The 24,625-nt window shown below is 30.6% G+C and overlaps 1 protein-coding gene across 1 annotated transcript in view; it reads left to right on the top strand.

Annotated features, from left to right (window-relative positions):
* Window positions 1–24,625, top strand: part of LOC100168564 — a 94,405-nt gene that overhangs the window by 16,400 nt on the left and 53,380 nt on the right. The window contains exon 2 of the mRNA XM_001947243.4: window positions 17,368–17,449. Within this exon, the coding sequence (XP_001947278.2) occupies window positions 17,368–17,449 (82 nt within the window). The remainder of the gene's footprint in view (window positions 1–17,367; window positions 17,450–24,625) is intronic.

Here is a 24,625-nt window from a genome sequence, read left to right as displayed (position 1 = left end):
AACGAACGAACGTAGGCATATGCTATTAATACGATCATTTGATAAAAATTAATATCAATTGTAATAATTTTAAATAGGAAGGTATTATACCTATTATAGTACTCGTTAAAATATATTCCATAAACATTAATTTCAGATAAACCACAGTTAAACCATGCTGTGAATGTAGGTACTAGGTATATTATAATGTTATGAATGAACATTTAATGATTCTGGGTTTTTTTTATGATCGTGTAATGTTTGCAAACAACAAAGTTTATAACTATCGGAGTTACAATAATTATTATACAATTAACCATTAATTAACAGTCAAATAAAAATATAATTATAATTTAAATGTTTCAATCCTCGTGGATGTATTACTAATAGAATATCAGATTCTATAATCATGTCCTAAATTATTATTCTAATAAATAATATATAATGTTCACATATTTAGGTCAATAATTCATTTTTATTAAGTATTTCGGTTTATTTTAATTTCTTGTTGAACCTAATAACGAATTTAATTTTAGATTCTGAGTGGATCGGATGCTTTGATTTTTTTCAATAGCATCTTATTCGGTATGAAAGTGAATCTAGTTATCGTATATGTTAATATAATTATTTGGGTAAAACAGCTTGAATAATTAATACAAGGCTCCTGATATAATATATTGTTACAATATAGCAGTATTGAAATATATTAAAAACACATAGGCATTTAAAGTTCGAATTTTGAAAAAAATTAAAATTGTTTTTGTAGTAAAATAGGTATAAATGTTCAACTTTTATAGCTTAGGATTGAAAATTTAAAAACAATGTTCCACGTAAATAGGTGAGTAAATTACTTTATTCACAATAATATCATCAAATATACTTATAGTTATACATCATAGTCTTACCGTTTTCGCTCAGAATCGTTTTTCGTATACAATGATTTGATATCATTGAATTCGAATGTAAGATTACGGTTCGAACTTGGCCACGGGCTGAATTTTTCTTCAGGCAGGCCGGAGAGAGAGGCTGCCATCCCCCACCTGGGCATGGCAGATACCTACGGGTGTCCACTTGACAATTCTGCCAAAACAAACACACACGTGTTCAAAAACCTACAATAGGGGGGAAGGCCCCATAGTTCCACAGACTAATGACCTCAGTTGTCGAAGCCTCAACCAAAAAAAAAATAAAATAAAATCGAGAAATTTAATTAAAGAATGATAACTGGAAGATCTATTAGGTGCGTACAATAATAACAATTTTATATACGTATCGATACATAAATATAATATTAGAGTTTTCATATACTTGTGCGTGATAGTCACGTCAAAAATATTGTATATACAATTACACCGTGAGACCTACGATAATATTATTGTGTATTATAGTAGACGCATTTTGTAAATAATAAAAGTATTAGAAATTAATCTGTGTGTGTGTGTGTGTGTGTGTGTGTGTGTGTGTGTGTGTGTGTGTGTGTGTGTGTGTGTGTGTGTGTGTGTGTGTAAGTGTACCTATATATGGTATATATATATATGCAAAAGTGCATAACCATATTATTGTATTATACATTATATACATATATACCAAGACGGTATTTGATCGTAAAACGTCTTCGCGGATTCGGTGGCAACGATGATGCTCCATTTTATGATGTGCAATTGGCATTCATATACATATGTGTACCTATCATATATATATATATATTACTGTGTGTGTGAGTGTATATAGGTACACTTATACTAACTTTATCAATTATTCGCCTGTTGCCACTGCTGTTAACAGCGACGTCCCGTTACACCGTGCGAATACAATAAGAATAAAAAGCCAAAAAATATATACCTATATTATATTACCTGTGTATAATAATAATAAAATCGAAAGAACACCGCGAACGCCATAAAAAACCATAGCCGATTGCTGTTTGTATATAAATCCTTTTCCGACGGGAAAAAAAAAATAGCATCGCAGCCGACCGGCAAAACGAAGATGATAATATACTATATAGCAACAGGACGGTGGTAGATATAGCTGCAGCAGGTACATTATATTATTATTATCATTATACCCATTACCTATTATATTATATATATATGTGTGTATAGATAGATATAGATAGGTAAGTAAGTGCGTATATTATATAGTATTGGCCGACACAAAAGCGTCCTCAATTGTACGCCTATTATTTAGCCATGGGATTCGCGTTTCGGAACTATTGGACGGACGGATGGCGGAATAGGTGCGCAGGAAAAAAAATTATCTCCCAATGTCCGATACAGATAAACAATGGATACCGCATTTTCGCCGAATCGGCGAGCTGCAAAAACGTGAAAAAAATCGAAATAAAGAAAGAATATAATATAATAATACCGAAATATCCGTCACCATATAATATACTTATATATATATATATATTTAAGAGTGCCGTACCTATATATGCCCACTAAATTTGTGAGGAGTTCGCGTAACGGAATGTGTTGAAAAAATATCTGGTACACCATATAACAATTTGTGTGTGTGTGTGTGTGTGTGGTGTAGGTGTAACCATACGTCTATATAATATTATTATGACAATTTGATTATGGCAAAGACGTGTGTGCCTGCATGGAAGTATGTTTATTAGATTCTCTGCCGAATCGCGTGTCGTACGTGATGCTCGTCGACGGTTGTCATCCGCGGTGCACGCGATTCGATACGGATATTTTGGCGACGATCCAAAACGATAAAGGAAAATAGAAAAAAGAGTAACCAAATTTAACGCTAAATTGTTGTCCGGTAACTCTATAATATAAACAACGAATCAAACCTACCTATAGTACCTACCTACCACCGTTTTCAATGCGCGCGAATTTCGATTTGCATGTACGTCGTTGTTTACGTTATTATAATATAATATAATATGGAGTAGGTGTGTATAAAATATTATATTGTGCACAGTAAATATTTTATTGAATACGATGTCTTGCGATATTGCACCGTGAGGAGGACAATACCGATTTAGAACCGAATATTTTATTAGAAAATTTTATATTTGGTTTTTATAAATTAAATAGTGACAGTTTTTTTTACCTTACTACTCGCGTTCACTTCTCGTCAAAAAATCAACGTTGTATAACAACAATTCACACGATATCAGTCTAAATATAACTATTAAATAAAGCACATGCATACCTAAACCTAATATTAAGTATATGTTAGTATCACCTATATATTAAATTGTTTATATTATCATAATATTATAAGGTTTTAGTGCTCAAATCTTTTTCATGTTTTATAATATATTTTCTTTTAAAATTAAACATAATAGGTATACCAGTCAAACATATATATTATAATCAACCAATATACCTAATTTTTTTTAAAAGAATCGAAATTCAAATAATTTTATTTTCTAGTCCATTCGGCCAAAAATTTATGACTATATTATATGTATGTATAATTACGTATAGTATGTTTATGCGTTATATGTTATGTAATTAATACAAATAAATCCAAAACAATGGTTAATTTGCATATTTCCATGATTTAAAGTACAAAATAACGAAATAGATTATATTATGATATTAAATGATATTTTATGAAAAAAAAACAACTAAATAAGTTCAATTTTACTACAATTTTGTTATTAGGTACACAGTATTATGAGTTTTTAATGTCGATCAAGTGGCTGTTTGAAATATAATTTATGATTATTATAATTATATTCTCCATACACAATAATATAACGTTAGCGTAACCTAGGTAGCGTAAAATGCACTTTTACAATAAAGTATTGAAGTACCTATACATATATATATATGGTGCAGCTTGTTTAGAATTATTTTTTATACGGTTTATGATTAGCTATAATGAGTTAAAAATAGAATAAAATGTATAGATCATTTCACAGAGTATGAATTATTTTTTATCTAACGCAACCTATTCAATCTATTGAAATAAAATAAACAATAATGTATTTATTTTGTGAAATTAGTTTTTATTAATAATAAATACCTATTAATTGTTTAATATGATTAGATCTTCTCAATTTTATATGCACTAATTTGGCTTCTTTTAGATTCACAGAACATTTTAATACCTATAGTCATTTTATCCAATGATAACAAATAAATTATAATAGGTACATTATCGGAGCTTGCGACCACACATATTGGATATAAATATTTAATATATACCTATTCAAAAATGCTCACTAAAAACCAAAAATTGGTCAATATATATTATAATATAGTACCTATATATATATATATTGTTTAAATATAATATAATATTATCAATCATCGCGAATTCACGATTAATTGCATTCCATCAGCTAGGTAAGTACCTCAAAATATTAAATCCCTTTTCGGTTCTTGATTTTTAAAAGTTTCTAGTTCTCAGTTTCGGGTTCGTTCAGCTTTGACCACGAATAATTTGTAACAATATAAAAATACCAATAGAGTTAAGTGGAGTCGCATTTATGCATACGTGGTTATAGGGGAGGGGATTTGTCCCCCCCCCCCAGAACTTTATCAATACAGCCGCGCAAGGTTTTAGTCTCTCTACTACACATATAAAGGTAAAAATGTTAAGCAGACTTGACCAAATATCTGCCCTATGTATATATTATCATGATTCAATTGTACGTACCTACTATACTGTGCAGCATTGCTGTGATATTGGGGAGGAAGCATCAGTATTTCTTGATAGGCGTACCTACCACACTTTCTGTAATTGGTAGGAGATTTAAGTGGGTGCTAGAAAAAAGAGCGTCAGAGATGAACAACATCATGAATATTACCGTAATCGAATAATAATTAAATTAGACCACTGAGGAGGAGAGAGCGGCAGCAACAGCTATACCACCGTTTCGCTACCATATTTCTATAATAATATTATACGCGTGGGTGAATATGCAAGACGAAGAAAAAGAAGAAGAATACAAATAAGTATAAGATTTAATTTTATCGTCGTCCGCTGCTGCGCGCGACCAGTTGTGTCGAATCGCTGTGATGGACTTGCGTCTGTATAATATAATATGTATATAACGGTAGCGACGATAAGAGACAACGACGACCGGGACGACGTGGAAATACGAATACCAAAACATATAGGTAATGACGTGTAATACATTATAAGTCCAGGGCTTGAATTCCCACGTATTTGCTTCTTTTTTTTCACAAGATGCATTTCAAGCTATAAATATTTTTCAAGTACATAATTTAATGTTCTAAAAACGAATTTATACTCATTTTTTAATTTTTAGGGCATTTTTATTTTTAAGTAATTTTTAATAAATGCGACAAAAAAAAATTGTCTTCGATACCAGTGTATAATGTGTATTTATTCTAGTTTTTGCTCTAAAACAAGTCGTTATCTGGTTTTAACGAGTATCGGTTTTAATCTTAATGACCGGATCGGTCGGTTACATACACAGCTGACGATGAATTTCGTTAATTCAACACGTCATGTCAACACATTTTTTTTTTGCTAAAAAATAATTATGTTGTACTTACAAAAATAAATAATATTATCCAAGCGCGTAATTTTTCTTGAGTTCTCAGGTCATAAACTCATAAATAATTATTTAAAGTGAATTTTTAAACTTTTTAGTGAGGTAATAAATCAGCTTCCAATAGTTATTACATAGTATTTGTCGTAGTGTTTTACTATAATAACGAACCAGGTATAAAGTCTTAGAGTTCGTCGGACGGAATTAGTGCATAATAGGTACCTATCCTATAATAATAGATAAAAACATGCTGCAATATATTGTTGCGTGCCTACTTATATGTATAATCATTTTTAAGAGACAGACTTCTTCGTCGTCTTCCTCGTGCCTATCGTATAATAATGACATCTCGGTAATAATATTATCATAATAGAATGGTTTTCGACCATATGTGGCCTACGTGCGAATAAAATTAGTGATAATATTATGATTGTTCGACATGTGACAAAATTCATCTCAGCAGTCAGCTCAGATGTGCCTATTCCTATACGTAGTCTATACAATGACGTGTCACGGGTCTGCAGTAGGATCGTATTATAATTTACATATTATTATATTATACATATTATGTGTAGCTAAATAGATAATACCGCAACTACCTGTTGTAGCTTGTGGGTAATACCAAAAAATAATACATAATATTTTATTTTAATATTTATAAGTCGATTACACAACAATAATTATTATTTGTGTACCAACAAATTATGTCATTATAATGTTTTGATGTTGTACTCGCATGCATTAGATTCGATCGTATTCGTATACAAAAAGTTTAAAATCACAATTTGTACTTTGTTGGTATAAAAAAATAATTCAACCGCGGTCGCACGCGTAAACACAACGTTCGTATGTCTATGTTTACAATATTTATGTATTATGACGATATCAAATTACTATCGCCGTGGTCGTAAGAATGATAATAATATGTTGGGACCGCCGTGCAAACGGGTACAGTGAACCTATAATTTTGGGTGCGCGCGGGCGTGGCCAAACGGAGGCGGCGGGGCGGATCTCGCGGTCGACCGCCGCCGCCCGATCCGGTTATCTTATTGGGCCGTGGAAATTCCATGGGAAAAATCAGAAACCAGTTTTCCTCGTCTCGAAATCCACTCGGCGACGGCCGTGGAAATCCACCGCCGCCGCCGCCGCGCGCCCATTCCTCTCGCGCACCACCACCGACACCGTCGTTGCCGCGGATATACCGCGCGTAAGTATTATTATTATTACAAATTATTATTATTATTATTATTGCTGTCGTGGCGTTCTTTTTGTATATTATGTTATTATTCTCTTTCGATCTGCACGCCAATCGCCGAACGATTTACTTCGGATTTTTTATTTTTTTTGTTACGTTTTGTTTTTTTTCTTTCGATTTTTGCTACGCGGCAGAATATTCGTCCGATTATCGTCGGTGCAATCACCTCTCACGGGCGGCTATATAATATATTATAAGCGACCACGTCGTGGGTATACATAATAAAATTATTATTATTATTACATTCGACTGCCCGCCCCCGCCCGCCGTCTGTTTCTAATTCCACGGCTGTTTATGTACCAAATAATAATAATAATAGTGTAATATCATAATATTATTATATTGTTTCCGCTACGTAGATGTCGTTGACCAAACGAAAAATTGTGCTGAAGTTTATGACGATGATAATAATAATAATAATAATAATATATTAATTATTGTATTATTATTATTAACTAGCTGATCCCGTGCACTTCGTTACCCATTAAATGTATCAAATATCTATATGATTCAAACTTTGTTCAATTCGTTATTTAATATTCGGTGTATGGTGTTCAAAATGTATCTTAACTTTTCCGTTGTCTGGAACAAAAATTCTGATTCGCAGCAGTATATTATAGGGTAGGGCCTATATAGATACCCGGTAGGCAATCTAGATATTAATGACAGTATTAATCTGTACGTATTTTTTATAATACAATAATTTGTTTATTATATTACAATATGTTTGTTATAAAATAAAATACGAATATTTTTTTTCTATTGTCAGTCCCCTCAATGTTTAAAAATATGTAAATTTACTGATATGATTTGGTATAAGATAAGACCTAGCTATTCTTTGTCACTTTATTTATCGACTAAGAAATTTTTGATTTGTTCATAAGCGCTCTCAATTCCGTACAACTGTGTCAATGACACGGACACCGAATAAAGTAAATTAAATAATGTCTAATCGTTTGACTAGATTCGTAAATTGGTAATTATTTACATTCATAAAAAATTACAAAATTATTTACGGTATAATTATTTTTAAATCTAATTGTTTTTGAATCAGATTTTATAATATATTTTTGATTTACCAGCTTACGACCTATGTTATCCAGTCATTTGGCGTCGTGCTTACTGTGCAAATGTTGAAACGTGCTATTCGCAAACGACCAACAACATTTTTTACCTGAAGGATTAATGATGCACAGCAATCAACTCAACGGTTATTTACACCGATCACAAGTAAAATACTTTCGGAAAACGACTGCGAACACTACCCTTAGACATATCACATATTATTATTATTTTCTAGTATTATTTCGTGACTAAAATTCAAAATCACATGTACTTGCCATATTATAATATAATATTATATCACAATAAACTCGTTACGGCCAAACTGAACTATAATATGAAGCAATGTGAGATATTTTAATATGATATCGAGAGTTTGATGTAGGTACGAGTATGTGAAACATTGAAATTCAAACAGAAAAATTGAATAGTTTCATATTATTAGTTGTTACACCTATGTAGTTCTGTACAACTATTATTATGTACCTAGAATAATACGTACCTATATAGGTACAGGCAACCCCAGACGCCAGTCAATACTTTTTTCTCAACAGGAAATATTGTATCTCTTTAAAGTTGTTATAATGTTTAATCAGACGGCTATTTATTTTCATTTTTATTTTTTTTTATAATAGAAAATCATTTGCACACATATTCAGATATTCTTATAATATATTTATAAATTGTTGACAACTATTGTTTGTACACAAAATGTATAACAATGAAAACCAATTTTGGATACAGGATGAGTACCATTATGATGAGTAATAAGTAATAACTAATTAGATGATTTGGAGCTATACTGCAGTACACAAGTTATGCGTACATTCTGCAGTGTACGTGGTAAAATTTTATTGAAAAAATGTTACTATTGGTATGAAATTGATTCAGTTGCCATTTTGTGCGCAAATGATTTGAAAATGTAAATGTGTACAAACGAGTGTAGTTGTAACCTAGAAAAGTGGCAATGCCCACCGGCTAAAACTTCGTACCTATATGGCTATATTATATACTCTAACCGGGCAACGCATATATTTCCCTATTTACCCTTCCTATTTCCAGACGACAAGATACTATTTTAGTGAGTTAACACCGAGGAAAGTATAATATAGTATAGGTATATTAGGTACATAGGCCGTGTGCAACGTGTATCACATTGCCCTCAACATAGGTACCTACAATAAATATATTATCCATATCAATTGTGTACGGCTGTCACCCGGCCACAGTGTGTACAGCGTGTGTATTCGGCATTGTGACTTATCGAAATTTTCCCGAATTCTATACCCATATAAATTATTGGCATTATTATAATATATCTTGAGCATTTTCCTAGCAATAGTACTATAGTCAATATAACGTAAACGACGTGATTTGGCATAAAATAATATTATATTAGGCAGACTTATAACGAATATTACGGTTTAAACGAGCCTATCAGCGGGTTACATAAAATAAAATCTACCGTTTGCGTACATAATAATATATAATATAAGAATGTGTTTGGTAATCATTTTTGTTTTTTTTTTCACTTTTTTTTGCATTCATGACGGATTTTTCTCCGTTCGTTTGATATTAGAATAATATTTTGTTAAAACATGTATTACGAGTTTCAAAGAACGAATTTACGGTACTGACTATTACAAATAATAATAATAATAATGATATACTTCATGGGCCCTCCAACATGTTCAGTTGGGCCCATTATCTTCTTGAAGAATAAATAAAAATAAAAAAACAAAATACTGGGTGATTCGTTTAACGTAAAACGTCTTGTTGTTTTAAAAACTGTAATGACTTTTTATACTTTTTTATATCATTTTAAGTCGTTATAACACGTTCACTATTTATTTTTATTTTTACTTTTTTTAGTAACAAAATTAATTTTTGATTCTTTTTTCCAACGTATATATTATTACTTGTCCAAATTTTGTTTTTTATAGATTGAAAATTTCGAAAAATTTGAAATACTCCAAATTATAATATTATGATTAGTTATTTGGATTATGAAATTGAAATATAATAATGATATGTTGTTAATGAACAGAGTTTTGACTTAAAAAAATATGAAAAATTTAATTTGTTTCCATAAATGTTTTTTTAATGACTCGAAAATTGAAATTATGTAAAAGAAGTAATTTAAAAATCATTAGTAGATTGGAAGTTCTTTCATATGTTCTGAAATAATAAATGTCTTACGTTTTAAAGGAACCACCCGTATATTACACGTCAAATTTACATTATTAGTATCTACACATTAATTTTTAATTTGGTTCCAATGAACATTCTTTTTCTTCTTTTTTTTCTATTTATATTAATTGTACCTACTTAATTTTAGTTCATATTTTAAGCTAAATTATTATGCTGATGTTAAATAAGTTTAGCTTGTAACTTTATATTCACCTCGTAAAATCGACTGTTGGGCGAAAATTACAAAAATAAATAAATTAATAATATTGGTTTGATTATTAAATATATTTTACTAGAATTTGCCATTCGTACTGCACGAACATCTTCGTATTGGTATTTAATTGTTCTCATTTAGATAGCTGTGATGCGTTCAGTATATTAGTTCAAAAGTTTCATTGTTAACCTATTCATATTATGTAGGCAGGCACCTATAATAGATAGTTATTTTATTTGAGAATAATATTATGATATCACGTCGAGTTGGCAACTTACTAATAAAATAACGAATACATGGGAAAAATATGTATGAATTCAATATTGTTGTTCTATATTTATTATTATATCATAATTTGTAATATAATAATCACATATCATTAGTTAGGGTTTTAATTTAATTACAAAATAATCATTTTCGGTTGTATTATTTTTATTGTTATTATTTTACTGTTAAAATACTTGGGTATAGGTATTTGGTTCTCGCATTCGAACCGTAGCGATTTTTATATGAGAAAAATACGATGATGATATTATGTAATAAAGGTATAATCGAAATTTATCCGTTTCCATATTTTAATATTGAAAATTGTTACGTACCTATACAATATACATAAATACGACTTTTTAAATTTATTTTTTAATACCATGAATGATGGTAAGTGTTTATATATATATATTTACTATAGTAATAACATATACAACACAAATACTATAGTTTGGTATTTTGTCTGCTGCTATAATTACAATTTTATCGAACACCGTAATGTGAATTTTTAACAATTATCTCTCATTAAATTCGATTAAATAATGGAGTTACATAAGTAATTAGAATATAAGTAATTTAGAACATCAAAAAACAAAATACTTGTTTAGTAAAAAATGATACACGTCAAGATTATATAATATATTTTAAGCTACCTGAAGTAGGAACAATTTTAATTTTTTTTGGTCACATTACCAAAAACAATATTTAATGAGAATTTAAAAAAAAAACATTTATTACCTGTTTTTATAAGATTAAAAAAAAAAATGCAGATAAACATTATTTAATAATAAATGTATATTCATTTTTTTAAATGTGCAAGACAATCACATTGTAAATCTGTAATCTGTAAGATAATACATATGGGTATAAGTAATTTTATCAACTATATAGCCATCGGTCGACGTATTGTTTTATTTATTTTATGTGATTTGTATCACTATAATAATAATAGAATGTCTCACTTAATATATTATTATTATTATTAATTATAAGATATTAATTATTGATTCCATGAAAATAGAAAACCCGTTAAATACCGTTGAGTATGGCTACATAATATGTTAGGTTAGGCTTTAGACATTATTTTTATATAAAAAAAATACATAAAATGCTTAATCTGCATAACTAAAATTGTACGGTATCGTGTAAATATTTGAGTTAATAGGCAGGGAGTGATGATATTATTAAGATAGACTTGAAATTATTACTAAGTAGTAATAACCACCTGTAAACAGAGTATAGAAGGTCTACAATGGCATGTTTAGTCTAATATATATATTACACTGTTATTGAGAATCAAGAGATGTGTTCTAATCCTTCCGTGTGTGTACAGTAAACATATCGGAAGTTTTAACTACATTACACTTCGGGTCTGACAAAATTGTATAATAACACTAACTGATGTTGTGCAAACACCAAAACAACGGTTGCCTAATATCATAATACCCAGCTAACTACTAAATTATATTATTCGTGTCATTTTCAAATGCCTACGCTTTCAATTTAATAAGCACTATTTAAACATAATATTATACAAATGTATTAATATATTATATATACTTATTATAATAATTTTAATAGGTATTTTAAAAACAGTAGTTTATTGAACTAAAATGCTCTTATAATAATAGTATAGATGATATTATGGGGAAAAAAATGGGGAAAAAATGGCAAAAGGAGGGAATAGTATATTATAAAAAAATAAAAAACAGACTAAAATAATGAAATTGGTGTATACTCCCTCCATTAATCCTGCATTATAGGTATTGACTGTTTAGGAGGTCCGAACTAAACGAATATTATTCTTAATGCAAAGTGCAAGCGGTCACATGGAATGATAACCAGGTACCGTTCCAAAGTTTCATATCGATGGATAATATCATATTCATATTATATAATATAGCTTTGTCGATTTCATTAAGACACCGAGCGATGATCGATAAACACCCACCCGCTGAACATTATCTTAAATGGTTCAAAACAAATTTCCATAAAACGGTTTGAGCATATTATTAATATTATCGGCGTTTGGCTTACATATAGGTATTATTAAAATATTGAAATCAAGTAGGTATGTATTTCTCGTGTCGGGCAGTACATCATACATTTTATATATTTTATAATTAAACATAATTTAATAACGGACAACAAAACTAGAATAAATAAATAAATATTAATTAAATACATTAATACATATCCCTCAAGCCATAAGTACTACTGTTGGATAGTTCCTTAAAATCATGTAAACTCACGTTAAAATCACATAAACACCGCATATATGCCTATTGTAAATAACCTTACAGATTGTATATTTTCTAAATAAATGTTAAAAAAAAAACATTAATACATAGTTTACAGTAAAGCATACGCTGGTTATATATATATGTTTTCTTTTTCCCAATATTGAACGGCGTCCATCCCCTTTTGGTCAATCGTCATCAGATCATCTTATATAGCCCCTGTTGGGCATTCAAGTACAAGTGCTACAATTATATGTCTGCTCAAGTCTGCATATTATGCCAGTTATATTTTGGTCACCACTTCCTCGTTTTGCATATTTTATTTTTTTATCGCCTCGTCTTACACGCCATTTTGTGTACTTCATATTATAATATATATTGGCCAAACTGAGTTGTGACCGGGATCTAATTTTTCTGATGGTTCCGTTCAACATTTACCGGCCGTGTCCGTTTGTTGTGTTTTCTACTGGCATACAATATTAACTTAATATTATTATACAGCCATGTAGGCTATATTAGCCTACATTAAACTATGATAGGCACCATAAACATTTCTGTATAATATATCAGACACCAAATCTATGAAAACAAATTTTTATTTTTTTCTCGTGTTATCGACAACGCCACCATCGTTTATTAATTAATTAATAACATACAAATATTTACAGAACTCTCAGAAAGCCGGAGACTACTTTCCATAAAGCGATAGGTACAGCTACTGTTTATATGTAGGCTCCGGGCGACCTGAGAGTGTACATTTAGTTTTTATTTTTGTTGGTAGAAGCTTTTTTTTTTTGCTGGGGGCCCACTTCGCGGACCGGCCTTAACTCGCCGTCCTTCTAAGAAAACAACTAGGTACTATAAATTATAGTAGTTTTTTTTTAATTTCATTGTTTACATAGTATATCGCTCAATACTCGTGTCTTTTGTCAGAAATAGGTACGCTAATTGGCGGTGTATACAGACCAAGCTCGGTGCAAAACTGTTGCGGCCGAAAGCACTCGCGTATTTTATATAATATTATTTCCATGTCGACAAACTACAACGTAAATGTGTAATATTATATTACGCAATAATAATTGTTAGGTACGAGCCACATACGCATGTACACCTACGCTAAATTAATTTATCAAACCGATTGCTTTGAGATAATAATCATGAAAATAATTTTCTAGCTACATAAGGTATAGAACATATATAAGTGCTATTAATATAGTATATCATATTGTAATAAATAAAGCAATGTTTTATAGGTATTTAAAATATCGCTTTATAATCGATTTTTTTTTTTTTTGCTCATTACGTTTTTAACTGCGCATAACATACGACGATGGACTAATTAAAACTATATACGTGTTAGCTAGCTATTTCTTGGATATTCATTTTGTTGTCGTTTTTTTTATCCGTTTAATGTTTTAGATTATATATATATATATATATATAATTTATTGTATGGTCATCCACAAACGGAATTCTTTTAGCTTTGACACGCTTATATAGTACCTATATGTATAACAATAACTATTATTTTTTTTTTGTTATTGAACTTAAGCCCGGTGACTATAGTTATAGGGGATTATGAACTGTGGTTGGTGAAGGTTGGTACGGTTGGTAAGCAAACACGATTGTGTGGCAATAGGTTTTGACTACTACGAATCCGGGTGGTCACCCATCCGGGAACTAGTAGCAGCGGACGTTACTTACTCTAATTGTTTAGTTTCTTTTTATATAGTACGTTCGTGTGCGGAGAGCCTCAGTCGTATTGCGCGACTGGTAGCAGCCAAGCCTCACAATAACTATTATACAGTTTAATAATCGAAATATTTATGCAGACAATTAGTAATACAATGCGGTTACCTACTCTAATATTATATGCAGCCACCTATAATAATAATTATTGATGTCTTACAATAAATACATATTAAATCGTTCGAGAAACGATAATGATACAGCGTATACTGTCTCACGTTGGTAAAAAATACACTCCATAACGTCGTGTGATAATTTTAACAGATATTATCATATGCGTATATCTGCGTGAATGTGTCGAAGAAAAACGTGGCAATTGCATTTCAACATTTGATAGTATATGATTGGAGCGTTTCGAGTTAACGACGTTTATATAGCTCACTAAAAAAAAAAAAATAATAATAGTAATAAATAAATGATAATAAGTAGAAGAAAAAGAAAAAGAAGTCGACTTACTGATTCGGCCTCTAGTCGTTGACATCACTTAACCCCGGTTTATAAAACTATCGCCGTGGACTGCGCGGATTATTAACTCATTTTTATTGTCGTCCCATAATGGTGGTCGAATTCATTAAGCGGGTTCACTCGCACGCTGCACTGTTTCTATATTTATTATTTAATATTGTATATATATATACTGCACACACACTCACACACGCGCGCGACTTGGGATGACCAAATGCAAATTTAACACCAGCGTCGATTTTTGCAAATTACAAACAGTTTAAGTTTAACTCTGCAGTGCGATATGATATAATATGCGATATCGTACATTACGCTGTGCGCAACCGTTTAATATTATACACATTATTATTATGACGTGCTTACTATTGGTGTTGTTGTTACCACAGTGTGGCCGGGAAACTGGCCGTCGACTCGACGAACTCGAAACGCGATACCTCCTATAGCTATCTTGTAATAATATCCATAAAACTTGCAAAGGTATACAGGGTGTTTGATGTGTAACTGGAATCGGTTTCGATATCGTTTTTTTTTCTTTATCGAAAACAGCAGCGATCGTATTCAACAGTCGACCACCGCGTTTTGTCTATTATTTTTTTCCGCTGTGAAATTTTATAATAATACTTACAATATATTATAACTCAGATCTAGGCCGCGTGCACAGTATAATATTATTCAATATTGTAAGATATTATAGAACATGCCCATATTGAAAATACAATAATTATCAAACTTTGATATCAAGTATGTGTGAGGTAGTAATATTGATGCAGTACGATATTTTTATTTCTATTGATAGGTGCCGCGTATAGAATTATAGAAAGTAAATGTATTAGCGATTTTTTTTTTCACTCATGTAATGAGCTTCTTTTTAGCTATTTATTAATTTATTATTTTATTTTATACCTACAAAAAAGAAAGATACATCGTAATAATTAAAAAATTTATCGAAGAAATAAATTAGTTAAAATAATATTTGGCTACTTATACATACTAATATACTATATAATTGGGGGGACATGTCTGATTAAATAGTTAAATTTATTTGGAGTCAAAAAATAAATTAATATCAATATCGAAAATTAGTTCAATTTCGATATATTTCCGCGTCACTACAGTATAGGTAATACGTGCGATAAATTTAATGCGGATAACACTCATTTTTTCAAAAATTATTAACGTATTTGAAAATATTTTTTTACATAATTGAGGTCCTTAATAATCAACATTTTTCTAAAAAAATATTTATTTATTTTTTACCTTTCTCAGTGATAGCATTCGTTTATAATTTCATACTCCATAGCAGAATATTATTTGGAGTACTTCAATGTATTAAAATCAAAATTGTGTACGAGTTGTTTATGATTTATAAGTATTTAAAGTTTAGATAAACGGAGTGGTGTGGTACACTGGTACAGGCCGTGTACCCCGCAAAATGTTGGTTCGCTACTCCACTCATCAAAACTTTAAATACTTATAAGTTATAATAATTTATAACTTATACACTAAAAGTAGTCTAAATAATGTCCGCTTTGGAATATTAAATTTAAAATGTTCGTTGTCGTTCAAAAGAGTGAAAAATATCATTTTTTTCCGAAAAGGTTGTTTTGTAACGACCTATAGAGTTGCGTAGACGAAATATTTTCAAAGACAAGAGTTTTCATAAAGAAAAAGGAGTGCATCTAGCATGTTAAACGGATTATCCGTTATTATATATAATAATATGTATATCGCATTTGCGCGAGACTTTATGCACACGAATTACCGCGGGTGCCGATCGCCGGAAATGGGATACTGCAGTGGTTTTGGATCGGCGTCGTCCTCAGACCGTGACAAACTCCGCCGCCGGCGTTGAATCGAAACCCGAGTGTAGAAAAATGACTGTCGAGGAAGCCGTTAATCCTTGTGACAATGTAAAGGAAGGAAACAACGGTTCATCGGTTCCCTTTTGACTGATTGAACTCGTTGGGGAGAGGACACATCCAGCGCGGTTGCGGTAGTTGATAAAAACAAAACAAAAAAAAAAACAAAACACAATAAATTACCCCGCCGAGGGGAAACGCAAAATAAAAGAAGCGTCTCCCGTTCGGACTGCAGTTTATAGTGGGCGCATAAGGAGAAAACCCTCATCGTCGTCGTATTTATTTCATTTTGTTTACTTTGTTACTGCACAGGCTGAGGCCCGAAAACATAAGTTTGTACCGCATGATAAAGACAATGATAGGATAACAATATAATGACGATAAAATCGAATGCAATTAATCGACTAAATAGAGTGTATTATTATAATATCATGCACGTTGTAATATTACTAAAATATATTGTATATTTTTTACGGACTGTATATACCTACAATTGGTATAATAATAGTATGACGTCTGTGCTCACAATTTTATAATATTTAACATGTGATTTTTATGAATAAAAAAACAATAAATGTGTTTTCTTTTTTGTACAGAATCAATCAATGTCATTGACTCCACACTTACAAGGATCCACGTCGCCGGTCTCTACAGCAAACGACGGACAACTCGGACCAGGTATAATAATATAACTATTGTTTTTATTTAATATAAAGATGCTTTTTTTTTTTTTTAATTTTTGTGCTTTTCGGGTTTAGCCCTTTACATATTTATCATTTATAATCAACATTATTGTCTACTTCTTATGGATGCTATAAAGATCCCATACATCATATTATATAATATGTAAATATTTAGATATTTAGATATGAAAATGTTAATTCATCGTTACTTTTTTAAGTTCGGCCTTCACAGTATCATATTGTTAAAGTTTTAAAAAAAATTTGGGGAATAATAGCTCTACTGCATAGTGAGTGTTGAGTGTATCCCGTCATTGAGTAGGTCATTGTAATTGTAATATATATTTATGGAATTTGAATGTTTCGATAAATCATTGCATATGTATTATGTATACGAAAAACGATTCTGAGTGTATGTGGTTTGATATCTAACGATATTTTAATATAATATATTAATATTAATTGCTATTTGTAATTTATTTTATATTATTAATACGGTAGGTTGTACTAACTTTTGCCAAAAACAAATAGTATTTTATGTATATAATTATGCTTAGTAAATTAGTAAATTATTATAACATTATTTCATTGTATAGGTTGTAGGTATAGCTGTTATCGTCAATACCGGAAATTAATCTAAAATGTTGAAAGTTTCATTGTGTATATTTAATATTAATACACATATTGGTAATGGTGAAGAGATTCTAGTCCCTCGAATCATATTATTTGAATTACAACAAAATTACCAAAATCGTTATTTTTATTTTAAATATTCAATTTTGACGAAATATTATGAACTTGAAATTCTACTTATAAAGAAAAATGATGCATATCATGCAATTTTGAGATGTTTATGTTTCTGTAATAATAATTTATGAGAAACTTTGTATCCATACAAATTTCATATTTTAGTGATTTTGACAAATTTTATAAACATTTGATCTTTAAACGCTTTTTGAAAAAAAAGAATATCAGCTAGATCCATTTTTTTACTAGAAACCACTATTAAAGTTTAACATTAGAGCATTTTTATTGCTCTTAATGGTGACGCCTCACACATCATTAAAATAAGTTATACAATTGTATACAAATTTCTAATCAATAAAAATTCAGCTTTCTGTTCAAAATTTAAAAAAACTCGTTGGTGTCTTATTTTTTTAAATTTGCGTCACCGAGAAATATAAATCTACACCAAATTATTATCAACAACTGTGAAAACAACAATATATTTTGTACTCTTCAAATTCCGTGGTAACTCATCGGCTGTACATAACAATATAATATATATTGTAATGCGCATAATGTATATATTGACACCTGACCCGAAGATTAGGTCGTCGAACCATGGAGACTGTTTGTATTGTCTTATCCCGTAGATTGTTCGGTTGGCCGGTCAACCGATCGGTTGTGTATAATAATAGTGTGTTGGATGAAATCGTCGGTGAACGCGCAATCGGTCGGTTTATATTATTGATTGTGCACCCAGTTATAGACTAAACGATGGCACTGTGTAATTTCTAAGGTCGTATCCATAGAGTTCTTTGAACATGGGACAGCATTAATAGTTTAAATAAGCATTGCTCGGATGCCTATTATAATGGCTGTCACCAGTAATAATAATAAAAAAAAAATCCACTAAGATTAAAAAACTAACGACGTCATTATTTTTTTTTTTAACCGATTATTATAGATTGGGTGTTATTATTATTTCTGTCTGAATAATAATACATATTATCATAATATAATATTATAATACTGTACGCAAGTATTTTATAATAATAACTATAACACCCGAGCTAACTACTAAATTATACACTTCAATGTTGTACTGTGTGTCGTAATACTATTGCTGTAGGTTTTCCGGGTTTTAAGCTAAACAAGCGTGTTCTCTATTCAATATATATATATATATATAACTCTTTAGCAGTTTACTATTTTAGATATTATATACATTGTTAAACTGTTTAGTTCGGAGAAAATTGTTTATATCGTTCAATGTTAAATTGAAAAAAAAAAAATTAAAAATAAAAACAAAAAACGGCCACTGTAGCAGTGTACGCACATAATATAACTGAAACTATACGGCAGAGGTCATTATTGTGGGTTGAGAAAAATTACAGTATATCGAACGAGTAAAAAAATAATATACGGCCGAGAGTTACAGTAGTGGAGGGAAAAAAATAAGTTTCGTTGTTTAGGTGCTCGATGGTCGTCGGCGATATTTTTTATTGTACGGAATTAGGGTTCATTGGAGACGTAGCTCTGCGCGTACACACCGAAGCGACCTTTATTATCGAATCTATGTAATATGTTTATGGCGTTGTGTCAGTTTTATGATGATACGGAACCGGATGTTTGCATCGTTTCCGTGGTCATAAATACGCGCGCGTACAATCTGTTTTATAAAATAAACGTAATCAATGGATTTATTTAATCTAAATCTGAACAACTCGGCCATTGTTGCGAGTATGGAATATAAATAATAATAATAAAAAAGAATCCGAAAACAAAACGAAATTAAAAATACGCACTGCACACGAATCCTGCTGCTGCATCTTGTCGTACGCCCCCGTCTTTATGCAGCACTGCAACAGGGACGCGTATTTACCATATCAGGCACGATATGCCTCCGTTATTAGAATGACTATAGGAATTTATGGTATGAGTGTAAAATTTATATTGTTTTACAAAATTGATAATGTCAACAAATTTGTTTAATTTATTTCAATATTATCAGTATATATATTATTTAATACAGACAATATTATGTTGAGATAAAAATATTATAGTGTTGTAATTTTGTTTGTGAAATATTTAAATGAGGATGGTTATCATATCAAGGTCGTTACGTATATCCTGGATAATACGGTAAAGGACTCAAAAAATGTACACCCGACCAATATTTTAAATTGTAACTACATAATTTGCTTTATTTAACTCGAGTCGTGGGTAAAGTGGTCATAAACCGGTGGGGAGGAGAGTTATGAAGCGTAGATACACTATAACGTTTAACAGTAGAGGTCACGTCATAATATAATAGTCTATCTCGTCTTATGTCTCAAAACACCTAAATCAGGTCATGTGCATGTAGCGAATACAAATACCGACGATATTTTTTGGAATATTATTATTTTTGACAGAAATAATATTAATATGTGATTCTGCCGCCGCCACCGCCGCTGTTGTGGTGTTCAGCCGTTATCAACGATCCGATCCCTTAACGACGAGACCACGACGGCGTGTAACGGGATTATTGTGTACACGCGGACTTCATCTCTAGACACCCGGTTAAGACTCCGAGGCTTTGTAAACTGACACCTGCGGGTCCCGGTGTCGGTGGCGGTGGAGATGGTTGGTGGTGGTGGTGGTGGTCAGCTCATCGTCTAGGCCGGTCCGAGCGGGGATAAATAATTAGAGACCTGGGCAAGGCCCGTAATGGACCCGGCCGATCTTCTTGGACAGTGTAATAACGTCTTGTCCAAAAAGGCTTATCTGAATTTAAATGACTCAACCCGCGGTTACAATGGCGTTTTGATTGAATTCCGGGTTGTATGACAACTCCGAGTATAATAATAATATTATATTTAATATATTTATGTATATACCTACGTATATCCCCGCTGGGATTGCGGTGTTTGTGTATGGTGTGGTGTGCCGTGACACGCTAAGTCCGTGTGGCTCAAGACATCAACGTGTTTTCCGTTCCTATATATTATGTATATTCACGAAGATACATGGATATATAGACGCAAATAAATGTATATTGGATAATATAAGTAATGAAAAATGTTTTCTTCGATGAGGCATATAATTAACGCTAAGGAATTAAAGCACAAAATTAACGACTGCTATAGGCTGTTACTCATATTTGGCAAATGCGTAGATTTTTGTAGTTACCATTTAAGGAGTGCAGTCCCGTTTAGATACCAACTATTTTTTATTTAAATGGAAAACCACAACCTTTTTTTATCATATATTATTAAGCTGATTTTGTATTTATCCTTGTTACATGGTCCTTGAGTGTATTATATTTAAAAGTTCCAATAATCAGAATTTGAATAAATACATATTGTTCGACAATAATACGGGGATGTGCTATGCTTACCGCTTGGCGAATCATACTGCAAAATAAATAATATATTTTATGCAAATTCGTATTTATTACAAGCATTTTTCAAGTATGTCTAGAAGAATCAACCCAGATAATTAATAGAAAATATTATAAAGCCCCCTAAAAAAAAAAAAACTTAGTCCTAGTTGCGCCCATGTACTTGGACACCGTAGCGGTTGACTAAAGCCCGTATACGTGTAACGCTAAAATTGCACGTGTTTATCAATTAGACGTCTGTGAAAAAAGCTAATTAAAATATTTGATGGACACGCCGTGGTCGCCTGTAACCTACCCATAGCGACCGCTATTGAAAGTAGTCTCCGGATTCCTGAGGACTGAGAGTTTCGTAGATTGTCGTTTGTCGTTAATATTGTGATTAATTAATAAACGATGGTGACGTTACCCTAGTAATTGGCAATAGAAGTTCCGGCAGCTTCCGCAAGTTTTAATACCATATAAGGGACAAAAAAACACGAAAATTAAGGTACATGGACACCGCGGTAGTCGTCTAGTCCGCACCTTAGTCTGCAACTCTATAAAGCTGCAAGTGTTATATCAATACCCAAGGCCAAGGCGTTTGCGAAAGAACCGCGATCTACATACATTGTTGTAATATGGTTAAACAAAAACGTTTTGGCGTGAAATAGGTAATAGTATATTATTATGATCGCTTTTCACACATTTCTAAAATAAAAAAATCGTTTTGACGATTGATATATTATAATTGTATTATACGCAGACGTATTTCTCGAACTGACGTTAGGTTTTTTTCCTTCGAATTAAAATAAAATAATGATCAGTTTTCATTTAATCAATTACCAGCAATCGAAATATCGAAAGTAGTCTGCGCAATGATAATATAATAATATTTGTATTTCATAAATACTAGCAATCTTCCCGACGATGTTTTAATTAGCAACGGCTGTTCTAATTATATTTAAAAAAACGTGATTGTAACAACTGATAAAAAAATAAAAAAACATTTGTTTTTTTTTCTCTCTCAAAATGTGCATATTATAATATTATAATATACATCATTGAGATTACCATGATGTAGTGTATACGGATGAATCTAGTAATGAAAAATAAACAAATTTTAATAAAGCTAAAAATATATTTGGCGAAGTAATTAATTAGCGTGCATTAAGAGATATGACTTGCGTGGTGGGATGTAGGCCATAAATATTTTTAAATGACCTAACGGCGTAGAGCGTAGTTATATATTTTATTTGAAATACTATCTAGTTATTACAAACTATGTGTTTAATACTACTTAACACCTCAATCTAGTTATACTGACTATAACATTTACATTTGTATTGGTTATTTTATTGATTATAAAATAACCACTTTTACTAAGAACTCGTTAAAGTTGAAATCAAATAAGAATAACAACGCTAAATTTACTAAAATTATTAATTGAAACGCAAAATTCGAAGTTATCATTTCCCAATGACGGCGTTTTTTTCCATACGTTTTTAGGCTATTAACTCAAACCGGTTTCAATCGTTTTCTAATTATTTTTTTACTATTTTAATTCAAACTCAACAAACCTATACGATTTAAAATATTAAATGCTTACATAATATTATAATTTTATACAACTAGAATTATAAGTCATACAGTTTTAGTTTATAATTATTCGGTTAACCCAAAAGTGACGCCGGTGGGCGGCCTTTCCTTTCATGTTAAACCTAATTAGTAATTATATTTTCATTTCAGCTCATTATACATACATTTTACAGATCGTGTAACCCAACTAAAAAATAAACTAAATTAAAATAATTTAGTTGGGATTTCTTACGTACTATTATATAATATACCTATATACCTATTAAAGTTATCAATTTAGAGGTTTTTAAAGAAATTCATCACATAGCATTACTTATTAAGTAACTTTAAGTATAATATTTATTAATCAAACCTGATGAATTGGTGTTTTAAAAGTTATTTATTTCGGATTATTCGAATAATAATGAAAATGAAAATGGTTAAAAAGTTTCAGCCGTTTATCATTCGTATATAAGCTGTTCGTAGGTACCATAAATTATTAAAAATCTGTAGGTATTACATGGTATTTCCTCAATAATATTTTCGGTTCAAACTAAGTAAATAAAACTATTGAAAGAATACAATTTCGTGCATCAACATTTCAAAATTAAAAATAAACCAAAATTATTATAAACTAATATAAATATTAGATTCGTTTTTGCGTACAAACAAATCGCACCACTATGAACTATTTTTTTAGTATAAAGTACCTATAAAATAATATTCACAATACTCTGATATACCTAAATTATAATATTATGCATAGTACCTATATACAATAGGTAATATATCTATTTAAAGTGGCGTAATTTATTTCATGCAGATCTATGGAATACTTATTGTATTAAAATTAATTACAAATTGTAATTTTGAATTGTACATACTTAAGTTCCAAAAGTTTAATTAGAACTTTTTTCCGTACAAAGATTTTAGAACCGAACTTTAGACGTTATTAGTTACAATATTTTAAACGTTCATTTAAAATTCAATGAAATAAAAAATAAATGTCTTTTCATCACATCATATCTATGTTTTATGTTTTTAAATATTGGCTGGAACAATTATTATTCATATATTAATATTTGTATTTTTAATATTTTCAAAAAAATTTGATGATTAGTTTTGCAATTTTAAGTCTCTAAACTATTATTTTTGTAGTTTCAACTAAATAGTTAATAAACTTTTTATGACATGATCTTGCAAATTTAAACCGTTGTATATCCAAATTTAACAGCCGAGCTTAAGAGGACGCTGCACCCATGTGTGGTTTCCGTCTTACAAGCGCCCAAATTTTACGCTCAGAAGATTACGTTTAGCTCTGTTGGTTTAAAAATTAGAGTGAATTGACCTATTATCAAATTTAGAATGAAGAATATTATTTAGGCAATTACATAGGGTTTATATTAAATTATAATTTTAAAGCGAGCTTCACGTGTTCTGCCGAGCGTACAATTTGCTATGTTACGCACTTGTAAGAAGGAGACAAAATATGTGGGTACGGCGTTTTCTTAA

Source organism: Acyrthosiphon pisum, chromosome A2 (genome assembly GCF_005508785.2).
Source record: "Acyrthosiphon pisum isolate AL4f chromosome A2, pea_aphid_22Mar2018_4r6ur, whole genome shotgun sequence".
Classification (NCBI taxonomy): Eukaryota; Metazoa; Arthropoda; class Insecta; order Hemiptera; family Aphididae; genus Acyrthosiphon; species Acyrthosiphon pisum.
The sequence above is the reverse complement of the archived record's forward strand: the minus strand, read 5'-3'. Positions and strand labels throughout refer to the sequence as shown.